We start from the raw sequence: 20,860 nt of genomic DNA, 5'->3' as shown, positions 1-20,860 counted from the left end.
TTTATGATTTTTTTGCAACAACTGAAGTTTATAAAGCACAGATACTGTAAATGACTCTTAACACTCCTGCTGCATATACAGTTTACCAACAGCCACACAGAGTATCTGTTTCCCTCCCAGTCATAACCTGAAATTTACTGCAGTCATAAAAAGAAAAAATCACGCCATTATACCCTCACGGCGCCCTCGGTTACGGAGCTGCCAGGAAACGTTTCGTGTCAGGGGATTCTGCATGCAGATTTCCTTGTCATAAAGTTCAAAGATCAAACCGAGAGAGACACAAAAGGATTAGACCAACAGCAGTGGCTGTCCAGTCTTCGCCACCAGCAGAGCTGCACCAGCGACAGGTACGACATAATAAGCTCATAGTTTGTGTATTAGTTTAGTGTGTCTCTTTATACCTGAGGTCTGTGGGAGATGGTTTAATTTCAAATATGAACCATTATTTTATTTTATGAATTCACATAAGGCAGGTTTGTGTTGTAATTTTGTGGTGTGTTGCTTTTTTTGTTTGTTTGCTTGTTTTTGTTCTTTTCTTTTTTTAATGCTGATTTTCTTTTTACAGCTGTGTTTTATATCTAGCTTTAACTTTTTTCTATATTTATTATTATTATTATTATCAATTTAAAGTAATTGTATTATTTTGTATTTGATTACTTGTAATCCTGTATATGCATATACAGGATCACATATTTAACCTCCTAAGACCCGAACTCTTTCATGGCATTTTTAATTTCTCTTTGCTGTTTGGGCTGATTGGGACCTTATGAATGTAAAAACAAAGATTTTTTTTTACCTGATTTTTCTTTCTGAGAAAAATTTGATCCACATATGAGAACATTCGCTTTAAATTTCGATAGAACAGAGGCAGTATAATATCCTGACGTCAGGTCCTAGGAGGATATAGTTTTAAAACTTGCAAATATATCTGTGTGTGTGTGTGTGTGTGTGTGTGTGTGTGTGTGTGTGTGTGTGTGTGTGTGTGTGTGTGTGTGTGTGTGTGTGTGTTTGTTTAGTTCTATAATTTCATATTTTATCTTTTTCATGTGGCGTGTTTTTTCTCCACAGTGAGGAAGCCATGATGGAAATGAAAAGTATCCTAAAGCCCAAAAGAAGTACGTCTTTTTCTTCCTTTGTGTTTCATAGTGATACTTAGCACACTTTTCTTGCCCATCTGATAACTATCAACCTTTGCGTGATGCGATACTGTGCGGACTGATACAGTATCTAAAGTGTTTCCATTTATCAGAGCCATAAATCTATCACTATAATTTACACAGCCTCTGCTGGAAAGCTTTTATCTAAAGCTTGTATTTCCTGCTGCTTTTCTTAGTTTGGCAAAGCAGCATGACATTAACTGAGACTTAAAATAGCTTTTTTTTTTACCCCTGCAGAGGTGAGCATGCTGCTGTCTGGGGAGGACGGCAGCGCCACCCAGAGCAGTTCCATCGGGGCCGTACGCTGGAACCTGCCCACCCATGATGAAAGCAGCCAGCCTCACAGCTCGGTCCCCAGCAGGCCCACCAACAGCCTCAATAAACAGTCACAGGTAAACCACATGCTTCAAACAGCTTTTTCTCTTCAGTTGGTCAGTGTCTGTTTGGCCTATTTGTGACCACCTCTGTCTCCTGCAGCAACAAACTCGCCAAAACGGCCTGAAAGATCTCCGCAGCCTGCAGGAGTGCGTGCAGTTTATCCAGCAGTGGAAGGAACAGGTGGATCAAGTGTGCAAGGTAGAAACTGGCAGACTCTTAGTATAGCCAGATTTAAGAGTGCACAGACCAGATAAAGATCACAATAACAAAATATTTATTGTATGCAGGAACTCCATCACACAACAGCACTGACTGTATGGATGCTGATAGCGCAGCTATTCATTAACTCTTTATAGCTCACACCCTTCACCTTATAGCATATGTAGGATGGGCGTTACCTAAGATATACAATCCGATATAATCTTCCTGTATCTTTCTGTAGTTTCATGGTGTGACATACCACCTGACACAGTGTGATGTCTTTTAGCAGGAAGCTCTGGATCCAGGAGAAGGCACCACGAAGGACGCCCAGCGTTCACAGGGGCGCGCCGAACGCAGTCTCGAGGAGAGCAGGAAGCTAATCCTGCAGTGGGCCGATGAGCTCCGCGATGTTGACAGGGTCAGTATTTACAGATGCTGATGTGAGATCAGACCAGATCAGATTGACCCTTCAAATAAAACTGAATTGAATTAAATTGAAAATCCTATTTTGATATGCAAGGTGAAACGAAAACTGTTAAAATCTAACAATATCGTGATTAATTCAATGTCCTTAAAGCTCCTGAAAGAGACTCCCTGGCTATCTGACAGTCACGAACACGAAACTAAAGACAAGGATGCCAGTGAGGTGGCACACATGAGGATCATGGAGTGGGCAAAGGAGCTGCAGGAGGCGAGCGAGGTGAGCAGGGGGTCACTAACCAGACAACTAACTTCAAATGTGTTTTACTTTTATGTCGTTTAAGTTTTGGTTGGTGTCACGCTTTTCAAAGTAAATGGAGGCAAATCTCAAGCGTTTGTTTGTGTTGCAGCGTTGTGGCGTTCAGAGCGATGAGCTGGGGAAGGTGCTGCGTGTGCTGACTCTGAAGAAGAACCGGCTGATCAGGCTGATGCCTCTGTTGGAGTTCATCACCTGGTCGCTGCTCAAGGAAGGAAGCACGGTGAGAAACCTCAGCATTTCTACTGAATCAGCCCTTGAAAACATCCTTAAAACAATTCATGCTAATGCAGAAACTCTGGCATAAATTTGAAAATGAGATGAGGATGATGGCAAGATGTAAGTTTGAAGTGAAAGATAAATATCTTAGAGGTTTGATAGCACACAAATAAACCAGTGTGCAATAAACCAGTTGTTCATTTCGAATGTCACGAAGGGCAGTCGTGGCCAGGTTGTGTAACAGCTTTATGCCATGTGTGATCCAAGTGAACTCTGCACCTTCATTGCCCGCATCTATCAATGAAAGATCTCAGTGATTCAGTTTAACGACCCTAATCGGGCTCTGCTCTGATAGCACGCGTGTCAATGTCCCACGTGAACGACGGGGCAGTCTGCAGATTAACTGCAGCACGCCATCACATTTATAGATGATGGCGTGCTGTTTTATCACAGCTCTGATTGACTCTGATTTCACCTGTCACTACTACTTGCAGTTTTTTGTGCAGAGCCGTGACCTTTGAGGCTGTAATTGAGTTTTATCTGGACCTAAATTTATGAGTACCTACTGAATTATGTATGCAGTGACTAAGCATGGCATAGGTTAGTCAGTCTTAAGGAAATAGAAAGCAAAGGAATATAAGTTAGTATGAGTTTCATTTTTATGTTTTTCCTTATCAGAAAATCGTCCCACAGTTGTGGCTCCTGGCAAAGCAAAAGTCCTGGGAAGCAGGAATTCCTCGATACATCCCCAACTCAGGTGTGTATTTTAAAATTTGCACCAAAAAAAACCTTGGGATTTTTCTTTAGCTTTTATTATGAATAATGATTCCGATGCTCAGAACAATTTGTGGAGGGGACTATTTTAAGAGCCAAACCCATCTCTTCTGCAACTATAATAAAACTCTTCATCTGTGTTTTCAGTTTGGGGGTGGATCTGCAGCGCAGCAGGTAACAACGGCCTCAGCTTTATCTCCATCCCATAAATCAACCAACAAACACCAAAGAACATGTGGTTTAATTAGCAATTTGATTTCCTTTCTCCCAACAGCTGATGTGATTCTTGACCCCATGACCAACCACCCATGGCTGCTTCTCTCAGATGACCAGCGTAAAGTCCAGGAGTCCTCTGTAGTGTCAGAGCAGCCTCAAAGCTCCCAGCGCTTCGACGAATGGCCCTGTGTGCTCGGCAGGGAGGGCTTCAGCAGCGGCCGCCATTACTGGGAGGTGAACATAGCCAATAACGGTTACTGGCGCGTGGGCGTGACCACCGCTGACTCTGAGCGGCACGGGAAGTTCACCATGATGCCAAAGAAGGGCTACTGGGTGCTGTGGCGCAGCACGCACAAATTCTACGCCTGCAGCAAGCCAGAAAAGGAGCTCCCCCTCAGCCTCGTGCCCAGGCGCATGGGGGTCTACTTGGACTACGAGGAAGGGCAGATCTCCTTCTACAACGCTGAAACCAAGTCCCACATCTACACCTTCACTGGAACCTTTAGAGAGAAACTGTACCCTCTGTTCGCCCCACTGGATGGACGCACACTCATGACGATCATCCCGCCAAACAACATCTCAGGGAAATGAGAGACAGAAAATCTCACTGGACTTTAATTTGACTCCACCTGTGAGGTCTAAGTCCACAATCGGTGATAATTCTGACCCTCTGTGCCTTTTTTTGGCTTTAAAAAAAAGTGTCTTTTCTTGGCAACCAGGGGGACAAAAATCACTCTAACTGAGATGTGTCAAAACAATTGCTTCTTGTATTTTTCCTAAGCGTACATAAGGTTAGGGTTGACTGTTGTCATAGCTACTCAGACCTCACACGGTTGTAAAGAAAAGAAAAACCCAGATTATGCATTAAAAGTATAAAAGTAGGTCATTATTGAAATTAAAAGTGCGTGTTCTCACTTTCAAAACAAAATAGTTAAAACTTAATTTTGCTAAGTTTATCTTAAATATTAACCTAAAAAAAAGAAGAAAAAGAATTTAAAATATTTAAAACTTTAGCTCAACAACTGAGCTTTAAAAAAAGCTATAAGCTACAATGCTAATGATGTAAACAGCAGGAAGACTTTATTGATATTTTCAGTCATAGCGTGCTAAATATAGCAAATACATTTCAGGACAATTCCGATGTTGCAGCTACAAACAGCAACTGCAGAAATGGGTAAATAGATTTATTTTTAAAACCTACTATTTAAAGAATAAGCTAACTCTGTCCAAAACTGAAGGCAACAACATGTTGCTTATTTTTTCGACATTTTGCCTCTTCGTACATGAATGCACTTTATAATGCACTTTCAGATGGCAATAAATGTTTTATATGGCTGACTTAACGTCTTGCATTCCTATCCCTTTTGGCTTCTTTTCCTAAGATTCATAGATTTTAGAGTTGTAAACAGCTTTTTGTTTACCTTTTGTATCGTGCCAAATTGACATTGGAAGTAAACTGTGTGTAAAATAAATTGTAATTGTGTGTCAGTACTCCTTCTTGCAAGCCCACGGTCCGTACTCTTCACAGTCAGCGGCGAACAGACTCGCGCCTCCCCTCAGGTCTGCGCAGTCCCTGTGATCAGAATCCCACTCCACCATCACCCTTTGAAACACACAGTGGGAGTGAAAACTCAGTGTTTAAAGCAGTACATGACAATAAACCTCATTAAAAAATATAAACTGTAAATATGTTACATAAATAAACATATGTACAGTCACATATGGTCACGTTACATACAGTCAAGTTGATGTCATTTTGTGTGTGTTTGCCTTTGGATATGTGTGTCATGTATACGTGTATATTGTTTGTTATAATATTGTAATAAAGATCAACTTAACCTTAAATGTTTCTGTTTGTTTTCATTTTTTGATTGTGTTCTGTTTGTATTTGCCTATACATTAGATAAAGAGATCACTTTTCATTTAATAAAAACGTTTTAGTGGCTAAAACAAGCAGCATCCTATTAATATTTATTATACTCTGAGAGACATTTCTGGAGTTATTGACACTGTACTGTACAGTTTTTTGTTTGTTTCTTTTTACAAAGATAAATGTACACAGTGTACCTCAGGAACAGCCTTCTCATCAGTGCATTTACATTACCACGGTCATCGGGGGGCCGACAGCGCACAGCCCACTGACATTTTCTACTCCCGCCTCTAGAGGACTCTGCAGTCAGACAAAAAGCCTCCAGCAGCTTCTAACCCTGCTGCCTGTTACTCCCTCAGTGCAAATAACTACTGTTTTGCATTTGCAGTCGCTGCAGCAGGCAAAAGTGTTCTGCAACTCCAGTTTTTAATAGGAAGACTTATTATTTTATATATTATTCTTTTTTTATATATTTTACTCCTTGCACTTTTATTTCTAATTCTTCCAAAATGAGTTCCTTAATTATACCGTATTATTTTATTATTTTTATTTTGTTGTTGTGATATGACTTACTGCATGTAGTGCTGGACTGCCCTCCCATCGCCCCACAGCCACTGACCCTCCTGCTTGGCATCTGTCAGTCCCACCCACAGGAAAGGAACCTGGGAGAAGTTCCTCATCACTCCTTGGATGAAATCCTGTGGTGGAAGCAACATTTAGAGCAGGGATATCATCACCGACCACACACAGCCCACTGAAGTGAGCCAGAGCAGTGACACGCCCCTTTCTGTAAGGTAGAGAAGATTAATCCCTCAGTCAACTTCTTATGAAAAAGTCTTTTTTTCAACAGCATGTCTGAGTTTTTCTACACAATAAAGAAATGTTTCTATGTTAAATGCAAGAAATGTGTCAGCACGACTGTTTAAGACTAAATTGTAAGTAATAAATGTGTAAATTGAAAGAAAAAATAAACTGTCCCAGACTGTCCTGTAATAATAAAAAGTGTATTTGCTTTTTTCTTTTCTTTCTTTCATTTTTTTTAACTGCGCGGACTTGCTGTAAAACATAGAAATTTCTGTTGTAGATAGCACAACATTTTCAACTTTTTGTCATTTAAATGTTCACTTGTTACTTAATTAACTTTAGTGTAGTATGAATGACTTCTGGGGATTTTATTAGTAGAAAATGCTGTAAAAACTGTAAAAGAAATGTATAAAATGTATAATATCTATGCCTTTCTTGACATTTTCCAAAGCCATCCAATGGGCTTGAGTCTTTGGCCGGCTGATTCTGGCCACCAGGCAGTATGTTTGACGACCCTGATTAATTTTCTGCCAGAAATTTTACCATTTTATTTATGTTTGTTACTATAAATAAAACAAGTGCTGGTACAGAAAGCTGACATCCACCCAGGTTGGGCCATTATGCATTGGTTACTTAAGAAAGCCCACATTTCATCAGTGGTCCATAGCACAAGCTGGGGTGACTGAAAGTCGAGGTGGGCAGAAGCTGCGGGATACATCTGGGAATGTCTTGTGGGAGTCCTTAGCAAAGTTCCAACTTTTAGTTTAGCAATTTGTTTGTTTTGGGGGGTTTTTTGGGGGGGGGGGGGGGGGGGGGTTTAAACTTCTTTTTATGCTAACTGAGACTCTAAAGGCCTCAGTTAGCGTGTTAAATGTAAATATTTATGACATACAATTAGAAAAAGATGGAACAAGCGTGGCTTGTTTGGAAAGGATTGCATCTGAACAAAGTGCACGTGGAGGAGGGGTAATGATTTGGGCTTGTTTCGCAGCCACGTGACCTGGGGTCCCTGCAGTCACTGGGTCAACCATGAACTCCCACCAAAGTATTCAAAAGTCAAATTTGAGGCCACTTGTGTGACAATAAAACTAAATTGAGTCATGCAACAGGACACAGGCACAGCAGCAAATCTACAACAGAACACTGAAAAAGGAAAGAATCAAGGTGTTGCAATGACCCGGTCATAGCCCAACCTGATTTTTAAGCTGTGTATAAAAAAGGCTTGCAAATCTCAACGAACTGAAGCGACGCTGTGAAGTAGAGTGGGCCGAACGTCCTCAGCAGCTTAAAGTGGTTCTGATACGTACAACTTCAGAACTGTAAGTGTGTGTGATTCACATGACTTGTGCATGATGCGTTTACCATCTCTGCAGAGTCTTCGATTACAACCAGGCTGCTGTTGTGCTGCCGGCAGAACTCGGCGCTCTCATTCCATTGCCGATTTTCCTGCAGTCCGACTGAGAAGAAGTAGCAACGTCCCATCCACCACAGCCACTTTTCAGGGCACAAACTGCACCTTGAGTCTCCACATAGGAGGAAGAAACACTGATTTAAGTGTCAGATAAAACCCTGTAAGAAATGGAGCCCCACAGCTTTCACTACTCTGTGTGTGAAGCATATCACAAATGTAACCAGAAACACGCAGCGAGTGCTGTGGCGGATCACCTGTGTTCACTGTGTTTGAGATCATGTAAATCACCTTGAGTGACAGTGTGAAGCATCAGGTTCACGTCACGCTGCTGTTTCTGGCACTGCTGCAGCTGCTCCAGCAGTTCCTGCCTTGATGTCTGACTAGCTTCTGGTGCTGCTGCCAATATGACTGACAAATATAAATATAAAGATAAGAGCTGAGCACTGAAGGTCCACTACAGGCAGCAACAAAAAAAAAAAAAAACATCATGTCTTCCAGATGCTTCCAGAAACTAAAGCTAAAAAGCAGATTAGGATTACTTTTGCTTTTTTAAGCTACTTTAAATGCTGAGAAAGACAAATGCAACCATACTATAACCAATTTTCTTATAATAAATTAATATAACTGCATTTTTAATATTTCTTTTTCACATTTGGAGGAAATTTGAAGGGATGAACATGGAGGTGGAAACCACAGGTTTAGAGAGACAAACACAAACAGCAGAAAATAGTAGATTAAGTATGTTATATATTATGTTCTGCCAGGTTATACCCTCTGGGGGGGGGGTCTCAAGTACCCCAAAGTTCCATCGTAGGACCCCTAAAAATAACCATAGTAATCACAGTAATAATAATGTGTTTTAGTCTTATTTTCTGACGTTGTCTTCAAATTTTGTATTTTGCCGTCTTGTGTACTGGAGACTCTTTACCTGAGATATAGGAAAAACTGCAAATGCTTCTTACAATGAGGGGGGGGCACTGCTGTGCCTTATAAAGTGTCTACTTATGTATGTTTGATTATTTAGGCTAAATGTCTGGACATTATCAGCTAATTTTATATTTTAAAGCCATCAGCCTGCTGCCATAGCTGCCAGCCAAGGAGGTGGTTTACTTTATTATCTTAAGTGTTTTTATATATATTTTTTAAATAATGACAATATTAATTATTATTATTATATAATTATATTATTCTATTCATTTCTAGTTATATGCAATGTGTTTGCTTGTGGTTGTCAGAACGAAGAAGGAATACTTGCTGAAAAAATAAAAAAGTTAAATTAAATGCTTTTAGATATTTTTTATGGAAGCGATGTGTGCTTTATAGTAACACACTCAAAAAATGTTAGTACACACAGCGGCGTGTACTGATTTCCTCTTTTTTTCTATGTTTGTCACACTTAAAGGTTTCAGATCATCAAACACATTTAAATATTAGGCGAAGTTAACACACGTCAACAGTTTTTCACGCATGGACATGTAGGCCCGGACACTCCCCCTCCCTTAATCATAAACACCTTCATTTCGAAACTTTGTTGCATTTTGAGTTTACTTGTGTTATCTTTTTCTAATATTTGGTGATCTGAAGCATTATAGTGTGGCAAACATTTAAAAAAAAGAGGAAATCAGGGAGGGGGCGAACAGCTTTTCACACCACTTTGTTCGAAACAGAACGTGTTGATATGAATTGATATGAATTTTATACAGTTCTCCGGATCTATTTCTCCACTGGGGTACATGATGATGATTTGTGCTGAGTCTGCACAATAAAGGGAGGATTTGTATGAACTCTGTATGTATGAACTACTTTCAGTTTGCTTGTTGTCCAGGTACACGGAGCAGCAGGGTGATTCTCCAGCATCTTTAATGATCATTTCAAGGCGCTGTATGCACGACCTTATGAGCAAAGGTTTGATCCTGGAATCTCCCCAAGTGTTTACAGATGAAATACTTCATGCATGTATCATTTCTATGCACGCATATTTAGACTCACCAAATAAAATGAAGGACAATAGGAGTCCTGCGATCAGGGTTAATGCTGCTATAACAATAGCCACTCCAACTGTTAGATGACAAAACTGACAGGATCCTGCACCTGTAATGATAAAAGCTCAATGAACTGGTTCTTCTTTAGCCTACCTGAGCACTCAAAGCGCTTTATACAACTCACCTCATTCACCCATTCACACAGACACTTTTATCTATGCTCTTTCTATGTAAGTGCTTTCGATCCAACAGTGGATGAATTACAGACCAAATCGGGGTTAGTATATAAGGCCATTAGGCTGAAAATAAACATGTATTAAAAATACGCCTAAGAGATAATAAAAACCAAATCAGCAATCTGATAAGGAACACACTGACCAGCACAACAACAACAAAAGACCTCAAAAACCACAGAAGATAGCTAAACAGCTTGTGATCTAAAGCATACCATATTATCTCTCAGACATGGTGGAGGTAGTAGTATGGTAGTATGGCTGTAGGACTGGCTCACTGGTGTTTATTGATGATGTGACTGCTGATAGAAGCAGCAGGGCTCTACTCTCTGCTCAGATTCAGCCAAACCTGATCAGACGGTGCCCCACACGGCAAATGGATCAAAGCATGTAGTGCAAAAGCAACCCAAGAACTTCTCAAGGCAAAAAATGTGACATTCTTCAATGAGCTATCTGTCACGATCAACAGAGCGTGCTTTACAGTGCCTTGTTACTAAAGACAAAACTAAATGCAGCTGCAGTAAAGGCCCGGTGGGCACCTCAAGGGAGGAAACACAGTGTTGCGTGGTGTTGATGGGCTTTAAACTTCAGGCAGTCAGTGACTGTAATAGATTTTTTCACCCAAATACTAAAAACAATCCATAATTGTAAAACTATGTTAGTCTGTCCAGTGAATTTGGAGCCACTCTAAATGAGGGACCGCGTATAAAAATGTCGGATCTTCTTAAAAATGAAAACAGTTTTTAAACCCCTTCAATTAAAGGTGAAAGTCTACACTTCAGGTACGTGTTGTTTGATTTAAAATCCCCAGAGGAAAAAACTAAAAAACCAGCTCTTTGTCCAAAATATTGTGGGCCCTTCAGCCGATGAACGCATTGGGAGCGTGGAGGCAAAAATACAGCAAGGAAAAAACTGAAATCCTGTTTCAATCACAAACAGGAGGTCATTTCACTTTCTAGACCACAGTAAGTGGTCCTGTTAGTTTTAAAGAACTTCAATCATGAAAGGATGCAACATAAATGTGCCTCTGATCACACCGAGGCCCATCTCCTTTGCAGAAACAAAGAAACAGATCATTTTTATTTTCAATATTAACTCATCAGACGTGTCCTGTTTTAAAGCCTTTCCTTTAATTGCTTTTTTAAAAACTAACCTGCAAGTGTTTCCCTCTTAGCTTCACCGTCTCCGTGTCCTTGTGAAGACTCCATTGCTGCTGCTCGACTGTGGTTTTGCTTAAGCAGTTTCAAAAGCTTTTTTGGCTCACGTTTTCTTCTCTCTGATGCTTCTTTTTTTTCACATTTACATGCTTATTTTTAAAAAAAAATGTGATCACTCCACCCCTTCCTCATATTGCAGTTTGCTTTCTTACTCTGGAGTGTTAAAGTTATTACCGACACACTGCAGAGGAAGCTGTGCAGAGAATAACAGCTTATACGAGAGCGTAACTTAAGTGTTTTTTAACAGGGACCAGCTCACACCCTGGAAGTGTTATAGATGTTACATATGCAGGCGCAGAAGCACCGCAGACATTAAGCTTTGTGTTTGGTTTTATGCCATTACCTGACCTCATAAAACTGCAGTATGTTCGAGGGCATCAGGTCCTCACCGTTGACATATTTATTGTTCAAAAACTGAACAACGAGAGTTGTTTTTTGGAAAAAGGGGAAGTGTCTGCATGCATGTAGAATTAAGAGAACAAGTATACACAGACTGAGTTTTTTTTTTTCTTTTTTTACTGTTGATGTTGATAAAATCTTAACAGCTGGACAATCATCAGCAATTATGTGTAATATGATTTATGTTAGTCGACTTGGTATCGTGGAAGATGCTTTAAGGTGTGACGTCAACCTTACACAAATATCTGTGTTACAGTGACATGCAGTGACAGAATCCAGACCACATTTAGATTATAGTGTATTTATTTAAAACATCCTCGGCGTACAAAGTTCAGGTCGAGAAGAAAAAAAATAGAAGGTGATGTGAAAACAAGAACAAATAAAATGCTGATTTTAATAATGATTGGTCATCTACTTTATTCCTATAGCCTATTAAAAATGAAAAAATAAAAATTAATCAATAAATGAATATATCTGCAGGTATAGTAATCACATATCACAATTCTGATCAGAAAAGTCGCTGTACATTTTACTGAAGCACAACCTTGAAGTTTTTATGACTAAATAGCAGGAAATACCAAGTGGCTTATCCTTGTTTCCTTTATGGCTTAAGATCCCACTTGATGTGCCCGTCCAACAGCGTTTTGAATTTCTCCTTCAGCTGTAGCAAAACACAAACAGAAACAACACAATTAAAACAACGCACAATTGAAAACACAAAGCTGAGACCTTTCACCGAAGCCACAGCTCAGCACACTTGGCTAATCAAAATGCTGCTTATGTCCAAGTGGTGACAGATTCACCTCATTAAATACTTCCGTCCTTGTTGAGTTCTCATCACACAGGAGAGCCTCGGACGAGGAGCACAGCATCGACAGGCTGATTTCCTCTTGGTCTTCCACTGGGAAACGAACAGAGACTGTGAGATGTGCAAACAAGAAAGAAAAAGGCATGCTTCCATTCATGGGTAAAAAATTGCATATGGGGGAATAAATACAGCTATGGACAGAAAAATAAAAATCCTGGACTAGCTGGTCCGATATGTTTTCGCAGCCGTCACCTTTTGCTCGTATAGCATCTTGTTTTTTCTTTCTCTCAGTCTGCCAAGCGAGTTTTCTATCAGTCATATAAAAGCTCACACTCACTGTAAACGGTAAACGGACTGGTTGCTATTTAGTGCTTTTCTACACTTTCTAAGCGCTCAAAGTAGTTTACACAACTTGCCTCATTCACCCAGCAGGTGAGCAGAGGCTGTAAGCATTTCTCTGCTCTTTGTGAAATTTTGGGTCGCTGAAGGTGATTAAAATTGTTTTCATGATACGCTATTGGGTTAGATCTAAGACATAAATATCTTAACTGAAACCAGAAACGACTAAAGTGCATGTGGCAGCAGTGGCTCAGGAGGTAGAGCGGGTCATCTCTTGGTCTCTGGTTTGATTCCTGGGGTGTCAAAGCGTAGTTTTTCCAACTTACTAGAGTCCAATCCATCTATCATCAATCATGTTAGGTTAAAAAATTGGGACTGCCTGGTGTTCAAATTGAGTAAAAAAAAAAGAGATCTAAATAAGTACCTTTACATTTATTACCTCCTTTTTTAATCACTTATTTACTATTTACTTTATTTTGCAAAACTTGACCAGAGGGCTTAATTTGCTGATTTTCAAACTGCCAGTCTCCGTGAACTGTTTATCCAGTTTTGATAAGTGGCCTGGTATGAAATGCAATCATCAAATTTCAAATCAGATAATATTAACTCTATCTGTCCTCTACTTCGAGTCTGGATTTCACCTTTTGAAAAAAAAAGTGCAAGTGACGAGCTAACTCCTGCCAAGTGTCACCTATCATGTTGTTAACAGTTTTTCTTCCAAGCTAAAAATCTTACCTGTGAAATTTGCACAGTATACTGAGGCACTTTCCTGTCTGTCAGCGATTGCGTACACACTGAAAGCATAGTTGGTCCCTGATGTCAGGTTAAGAAATGTAAACGTGGTGTCAGAGGTTGTATAATTCCAACTCTGACCCCAGAAGCTGGAGTTGAGTGTGACACCATACGTGGGTGCTGATGTGTTTTTAGGTGCATTCCAGGCAAAGGTGATGTTGTCCTTACTGACACTAGTGGCTCTGGGATTAGTAGGAGAATTTGGCACTAAAATCAAAGAAGATGGAGAAAATTAGAAAGCCATTTCTCATTACTATTTTGCAGTCAAGTCAGCCTGACATAAGAGTAATGAAGTAATGTTTTTTGTGCTAAATCAGACTTGTATGAAATAGATCGTTTCTGCCACTGAAGTTTTTTTTTTTTACATTGACATCAAAATTTTAACTTAGCTCTGCGTGGAAATCTTTTTTCTCAGTGGCGTAACAATCATTCACAGATTTGCTTTTTAGAATAAGAATTGAGATATTTCTGCTTGTAAACATTGGTGGTGGCAACCAAACAACTCTGACCACAGAAGATGACAAAAGTGACTCACGGGTGAACTTGTAGGCGGACACTGGCGTGCTGGTAAATTGTCCACTCACTGCATAGACGGTCACAGAGTAATTGGCAGCATTCTTCAGATTTTTGAATGCGATGTTTGTTGTTACACTTGTTTCGTTTACACAAAGGTCGAGACAGCGCTCGACTGTGTAATTTAAAGCGCTACCAACAGGAGGCTTCCAGGTAGCGGTGAGGGAATCACTAGTTGTAGTCAAAATCAAATTTGAAATCGGTCCAGGAGCTACAAAACAGACAAGCAGTCAGATTAGAGGCGATCAGTGTAGCGTGGGACAGTTCCCGTTTATTTGTTTCTGTGCATCAACAATGAAATCAATCTGAACAATGAGAAAGAGTTACTTGTGAAGCTGTCGATCATTTTGGTTTCTCCCACCAGGTCGTTGTTGACCCGCACGGTCACATAGATGAATATATGTGTGGCCGGTGGCAGATCTGTTACTGTCACGTTCTGCTGATTGGACTTTACAGTTCTATTAAACAGGCTCCTGTCACAAAGAGAAACTGTTACTAAAGCTCATACCCAAAACTCCACTCTTCATTTCATCCAGCTGAACATGAAGATCTATTTAGCTGTAATAAGAAGACCTGATGGGACAGTTAACCTCAAAATCAGAAGCTACCTATCACCGCATCATTGTCCAGAAGGAGACATACACCGAACAGTGACCAGTTGGTCTAGTGACCAAATCGTGATTTTTGGAAATTGCCGTTGAAACTCTTTCACGGGTTTTTTATTTCATCGTGAATTTTGGAGGGAGGGCTTTGAGCCCTCAAAGACAGGCGCCGTAAAAACGATTCTCTCAGTTTGCCAAGCGAGTTATATTTTAAAACTTTAAAGGTTTATTTATTTCAATGATTAATTACTGAGGAAAATATAAAAAGTCAATGTATATCAATCAAAAACATGTAATAGAAATACATGGAACATTGACAGGAATTAAAATTTACATTTAAAGTCAACATTTAGGTCATTTTTGCAGCTGATCTCTCAAAAAAACAAAAGCTGGGCAACTCAAACAGCAAAGGAATCTAAATGACCAAACAACACAACAGGCTACATATGTGTATATTATTATTTTATTTTTGGCAAACTTCCTATATGTTAATCAATAAATCAAAGGGGTGCAAAACGTTGTCCTCACATGAACTCTGCTTAGAGAAAAATGTGTGTGCATACAGTGTGGCTGGATTTCTACAAATACATACGCTCCATTCGTGTAGTTAGCTACCACAAGGATATCTGTGAAGTTTCCCACAGGTCGATCCCATTTGACCAATATCGACTCTTTTGTGTTACCAGACACTGTCAGGTTGTAAACTTTATCAGGCTCTGAAATCAGGAACAAACAGATGAGCACAAAACAGACACATCCACCAGGAAAACTTTACAGGCGCCTCTCTTCACGTCAGCAGTGGCTCTCATTTGCCTTTGCTGATTTGAATTTCATGTTATGTTAGCAAGAAAGGACAAACTGTAAACCGCTTCCTCGTTTAGGCGTAAACAAGCTTTTCGGCACCTTTCACTGGTTTCAATCACATATTACACTTCCTGCTACTAAAAGAAGAAAAACAGATACAGTATGAATATTACATGCGTAGCACAGACGTATACGCGACAAAGAATGAGCAAAAACTCACTGGTATACGCTGAGACGTGAGCTTCATAGCTCCACTTAGATGCGTCATTGACTCCCGAGACGACAGTGAAATTGTAGGGGGTTCCAGGTATCAAACCCTCAACCTTTATTGTCTCTGTTGTCACTTTAACAGGGGTGGTCTCGTAAGTCAGACGATAGAAATCCACGTTTCCCTCTGGTTTTTCCCATCTCAGAAAGACAGAGTTTTTCTCCACAGAACTGACTGTCAGGTTTGTGACTGCCTTAGGTACTGAAAAAAAACACAGATATCATCAGTGTCTCTCTCTTTTATGTTTTTTAAACGTCAGGCTGAACCAGGCTCAGATGGGGAAAGCATAAAGAAAAGAAAAACATAAACTTTGGGTAAACTTAAAATATACCATGTAGTGCAATAACGGCAAATTCGTGGTCTTAAGCGTGAGTGTTGTTCCGGGTGTTTACATGATGCTGTTCGGGGTATATTATCAGAACTATAAGCAGGCGAACAGGTGAGTAAATAAATCTATATTTCTCACGTCCATTGAAACTCACTGGTGTAGAAGGTGGCGTTCTCTGGGTTGAGGTCTCTTTTACACTTGACGGGGAACACCTGGACCGAGTAGGAGGTGCCTGCTGTCAGGTTGGAGAGGCCACAGGTCAAATCAGTGACGCTAAACTCCCATGTTTTGTTATCCTTTTGACCTTCGACCTCTACCCGATAATGGCTGATATCGCCCGGTGCAACCAACCATGTCAGGTTGGCGCTCTCAAAAGTTATATTGGTGACGCTGACTTGTCCCATGAAGCGATCTGTTTGAAAACATGATGAAGAATATTACTTAGACAGCAACGTGAAGGCAAGGACAAATGCCCCGAAGAGTTGAGGAGGGAGATACTAAAATAAAATGTGTGGTGTATAAAGCTTACCTCCTCTAAATGATTGTTTACGCTACGTGTAATAAAGTCACCTACAGTTAAATCAAATAAGGAATATTCAAGGGCTTTTTTTGGCAGGAAATATAAAGTGGACATTAGGATACAATGTTCTGAGCCTATAATGAATAAAAACATCATATATCTGAATATGACAGAATAAAACTACTCCTATTCTTTAACCTCCTAGGACTCCCAGTCAGCCCAAATAGCAAAGAGAAATTAAAAATGCATGCCATGAAGGAGTTCAGGTCTTAGGAGGTTAGATATAAGAAATACATGAATTTATGGTCTTAACCTGTGTTTGACTGGCTTAGTAGGCCTACTCCTGTCTTGACCCACCACACTAAACAGGCAACTATGATTGTTATATGTAATTTTGCAAAAAGGTCAATCATATAAACCTAAATCTGATGAAGTGGCTAGATCATCACCAAAGTGAGGTGATTAGTGTTTTATATGCTCTCAATCAGATTCAGTTAAGTTTTAGCTGCCAAACAAATGGTTTCATATTTGACTGTAGCAAACTTTCATATACAGAGGAGCTCAGAGGAGCTTGACGCAGTGACTGCATGACAAGCTGAATCATCACCCCACCACCACCGTGCTTGATTGTTGGTATGAGTTATTTGCACTGATATGGTGTTTGGTTTAATCCAAAAGAAGAAAGTGGAGATGATTGGCCGTGGTGATGTACATTATAGCCAGAGATCGCCACCTAGGTCTCACCTGTCCTCACGTCCACTACTTGCAGCACTGAGTTTAGACACACCTAAAGTGCTCACAGCATCTGGCTGCAACTGAACCTCTAAATTCCTAAATGGAAGCATTAAGCGTGGCCTTAGTTTTAACTGTAGTATTTTATTTGTGTGATAAATTAGCAGGTATCTGCATCTGTGCACCCATACAGTTTGTGACCTACCTTCATAACAAATAAATGGCAGACGCTCCAGGCAGCTCTTTTCAATCCACGGCCCAAAGCTGAGCATGGCCACACACGAGTCTTCAATGTAATTCTCATCATCACTGTCGTCTTCATCTTCAGGTTCTTCTGGCTCCTGCACAGGCGACTTCTCACACTGCGCTGCTAATGGCATCTCAGCGGTCGTCCAGGGTGCACTTGTGGTGAAATATGGAGTTGTTCTTCGGGTCGTCATGTTTTCCGTTCTTGTTGCGTGTGTTGTACTTTCGTCGGTAACAACAGATTGGTCAGTGAAGTCTGGTGTGAATTCAGTTGTTTCAGCCGGGTCATCACTCCAACTTGTCACATTATGTCCTGATTGTGTTGTTGTCGTGTTGGGCGTTGTGAATTCTGCGTTTGTAGTCATGGGTGTTGTTGGCCTTGCTGGGCATGTGCAGGAGCAGCTGCAGCACACGGTTTTGTTGGGAGGTTTTGGGGAAGGTTTAGGCAGCGGCCAGCCAGGGTACCAGTTTTGGAAGGCTAGGGGATCCCCGTTGGCCCACTGAGTCCAGTTCATAATGGGGCTGCTGGAGTCACTGTTGTTGATATAGTGTGTGGTGAAGTAGCTTTCTGTGTAGCTTGCAACAGTGCTGGTTAAGTTGCCGGTGGAGTTGTCGATAGAGTTGTTTTTGAAGTTAAAGTTCTTGCGAAGACCAATCCAGTGGTCAGAGGTGATGTCCCGGGCAAGGGCCTGAATGTTGTCTGGAGTCAGTGTCACCAGCTCTTTGAAGCAGGCCTGGCCACACACAAAAAGCTACTGTCAGTCTTTTACAGACGGGCCAAAGACCGGAGAGCATTTCATGTTATGAGATGGTTTTCTTTAACAATTTAGATTAAACTAAATCTATAAAGTTGAGAAAAATGACAGGAAAAGCGCTACAAATTTATATACTAGTAGATTTTGTCTTAAGTCTTAGACCAGTGTTTAAAATTGCTCACATATACCAACAGATGTGGCTCATGGCTCTAAACTGCAAGATGATGTTTGATACAGACATACAACCTGTGCTAAAGATATATCCACCGCATTTAGACACACAGGTAAGCACATAGTTGACACAAGCACAACTAAAATAACTTTTTTGCTTCAAATATAACCTGGTACGTCAGTTTTGCATACTGAAACCTGTTGCTAGCATTTAGGCTATTCTAAGTTAACAAACAGCTGCTAGTGTAATCCATAACCAAGGTTTCCAAATGTTAGGCAAGTCATGTTCCTATTATTCCTGTGATACAAGTGTACAAAAAGTAAAATTTCCTTTGCCACTACTTTGTAGGTATTGATATCCTTTCATCAAAGGGAACCCAAATCCATTCAGGCCGTAATTGGAAAATATAAAAAAGGGTCTGTTTGATCCAGAGGATGATCTCAAACCCAGTAACGACCACCAGGAAAAGACGTTGGAAAACACTGGTGGTCACCTGTCTCTTAGTAGATACACCTATGGTTTTAAAATCCTATGTTGCCTTGTTCTTTAGTTATCACATTCACAAGATTTTCAGAAAACTTGACCTCTGACCTTGAGTTCACGGTCACTGAGATTCAAACTGAGATTCTTAGTAGATACACCCAGGATATCAATTTCAAACTCCTATGTCAGTTGCTTCTCGAGTTATCGCATCCACAAACTTGCATTTCCACACCGCCAACCTTTTTTTAAATTCCATATTGAATCCCCTCTCACATATCTGCCTTAGTGAATAAAACTGACGTGGTATAGCTCAGTTTCATGCTTCAGCCCGTTAGTGCATAAATTTCAGGTTTAGCCTGTACCTGACAGTAGTTTCGGGCGTCAACCCAGGTGAGATTTTTGCGCTGGATGAAATACTCTCGCTGTGCATCGCTGTACATCGACGTCAGAGCTGAGGAAGGAAACGGCAGGCAAAGGTTTGCTTGTTTGTTTGTTTTTTACAGGCTTTCCAAGTTATCAGTCAACCAATCAGGAAGCATCACTAGCTTTTTTTCCAGAGTTTTCGCAACGCTGGCGTCATCTTGTATTTGCGCTACGCTTACAGAGACTATAATATCATGTAGTGTAGTGAGTGGAATAACAGAGATCTAAGAAACATGAACATTTTCAGATTAAAATACCTTTAAATGGTGACCATAAGAACACTTTCACACAAACATGCTCCCAGTCCTATTACACACACTTCAGTATCATCTTTGAACAAAAAGTAAGTGTTTTAAAGTACAGATGAGGACAGAATTATTATCCACACTATTTAAAACATTTTTAAAGTATATCTCCAGGTGTGGTTAGACAGTGCATAGAATCTTTAACACTAGTATTCCAAACATCGTAATTTTTATATTAACATTATTTTATTGTTTTACTGTCATTTCCCCAAAATTATCAGGGTCAATATTATTAGCCTCCATCTTGCTAATAGTCAATCGTGTACCTTTTTTTTCTCTTTGATTTTCTTGATTATGTTTCTCATTCCAGTCCTTGACACTTGGAAAAAGGTGTCATAACTTTTTATATATCCATCTCCTGCTTTGTGACAATCAACAATTATTTTTCTCATTTCTAATTTTTTTTGTTGTTGTTGGTGGTGGTGGTGTTTGTAAATCGGAAGACAACCCTCAGGTTTAACTTGATTTTACAAAAACTAAGCGTTATAAAGTTAAAGCACAGCACTGAACAGCAGTGGTCTGCATTATGGCTCAATTAAAACATCGGTTTCCACGCAGAATTGAGTACAGGGTGCAGAAAAGCCTAAACGTAATGTTCCCACATAAGGACACAGAATCTCAGGAGGTTAATAAACTGACAAATAGATTAATTATTGGTCAGTTATCACATATGATGAAAATAAAGAACTATCATATTCCTAAAATTCTGGACTTGATGTCTCCTTGTACACTGGATCACAAAATATTTTCTGACATACAGATCAGATTTTTAAAAATAAACTACAAATACTCACCCCAGCACAGAAAAATACAAATTTTCACCTGCAACTTCCCCATATTGGTGCTCTGTACACTTCCAGACTGATACTGTATTAGAAGAAGGAAAAATAAAAAAAAAACATAAAAAAACAAAGTGACTAAAAACTCCAGCTAATCAAAAACAACAGCCTAAAAGGTGAATATTTGATGGCTCACCACTCACCCAGTCTACAGACGCATCTCTTGTGACCTCTCGGTTTGTGATGCGGGCAAATAAAACAGGTTATAAACCCCACATTTGACTGGTGTCACAAGGCTCCATTCAACTGTAGGAGCCTTTAGATAGCAACAGTT

The 20,860-nt window shown here is 40.1% G+C and overlaps 3 protein-coding genes across 5 annotated transcripts; 1 reads left to right on the top strand and 2 right to left on the bottom strand.

Moving 5' to 3' along the window:
• Window positions 1-312: 312 nt before the first annotated feature.
• On the top strand, window positions 313-4,645 carry LOC309703946 (butyrophilin subfamily 3 member A1-like). Of its 2 annotated transcripts, none has more exons than XM_082528869.1 (10): window positions 313-347; window positions 1,069-1,115; window positions 1,395-1,549; window positions 1,635-1,733; window positions 2,026-2,154; window positions 2,314-2,436; window positions 2,567-2,695; window positions 3,370-3,448; window positions 3,613-3,639; window positions 3,740-4,645. In XM_082528869.1, the coding sequence occupies exons 2-10, from the start codon at window positions 1,079-1,081 to the stop codon at window positions 4,270-4,272; spliced, it is 1,311 nt and encodes a 436-aa protein (XP_082384995.1). In that variant the 5' UTR covers window positions 313-347; window positions 1,069-1,078; the 3' UTR covers window positions 4,273-4,645. The 2 variants fall into 2 exon arrangements, with proteins under 2 accessions (XP_082384995.1, XP_082384994.1); XM_082528868.1 differs by having other exon boundaries at window positions 2,023-2,154.
• Window positions 4,646-4,739: 94 nt separating this feature from the next.
• LOC309703957 (natural killer cells antigen CD94-like) lies at window positions 4,740-11,413 on the bottom strand. Of its 2 annotated transcripts, XM_082528894.1 has the most exons (6): window positions 11,135-11,413; window positions 9,756-9,857; window positions 8,055-8,174; window positions 7,718-7,878; window positions 6,125-6,249; window positions 4,740-5,284 (listed from the first exon to the last, which is right to left on the bottom strand). In XM_082528894.1, exons 1-6 carry the CDS (start codon window positions 11,187-11,189, stop codon window positions 5,167-5,169), a joined length of 681 nt encoding a protein of 226 aa, XP_082385020.1. In that variant the 5' UTR covers window positions 11,190-11,413; the 3' UTR covers window positions 4,740-5,166. The 2 variants fall into 2 exon arrangements, with proteins under 2 accessions (XP_082385020.1, XP_082385021.1); XM_082528895.1 differs by lacking the exon at window positions 9,756-9,857.
• A 454-nt stretch (window positions 11,414-11,867) lies between these two features.
• On the bottom strand, window positions 11,868-20,809 carry LOC309698005 (fibronectin). The gene is made up of 12 exons (XM_082520274.1): window positions 20,730-20,809; window positions 20,542-20,614; window positions 19,382-19,470; window positions 17,569-18,343; window positions 16,266-16,523; window positions 15,736-15,984; window positions 15,304-15,427; window positions 14,437-14,582; window positions 14,072-14,320; window positions 13,480-13,743; window positions 12,401-12,498; window positions 11,868-12,258 (listed from the first exon to the last, which is right to left on the bottom strand). The coding sequence occupies exons 2-12, from the start codon at window positions 20,582-20,584 to the stop codon at window positions 12,199-12,201; spliced, it is 2,355 nt and encodes a 784-aa protein (XP_082376400.1). The 5' UTR covers window positions 20,585-20,614; window positions 20,730-20,809; the 3' UTR covers window positions 11,868-12,198.
• Window positions 20,810-20,860: the final 51 nt, after the last annotated feature.

This window comes from Aulonocara stuartgranti (assembly GCF_965226115.1).
Source record: "Aulonocara stuartgranti genome assembly, chromosome: 3".
Lineage (NCBI taxonomy): Eukaryota > Metazoa > Chordata > Actinopteri > Cichliformes > Cichlidae > Aulonocara > Aulonocara stuartgranti.
This window is presented reverse-complemented; position numbering and strand designations above follow the sequence as displayed.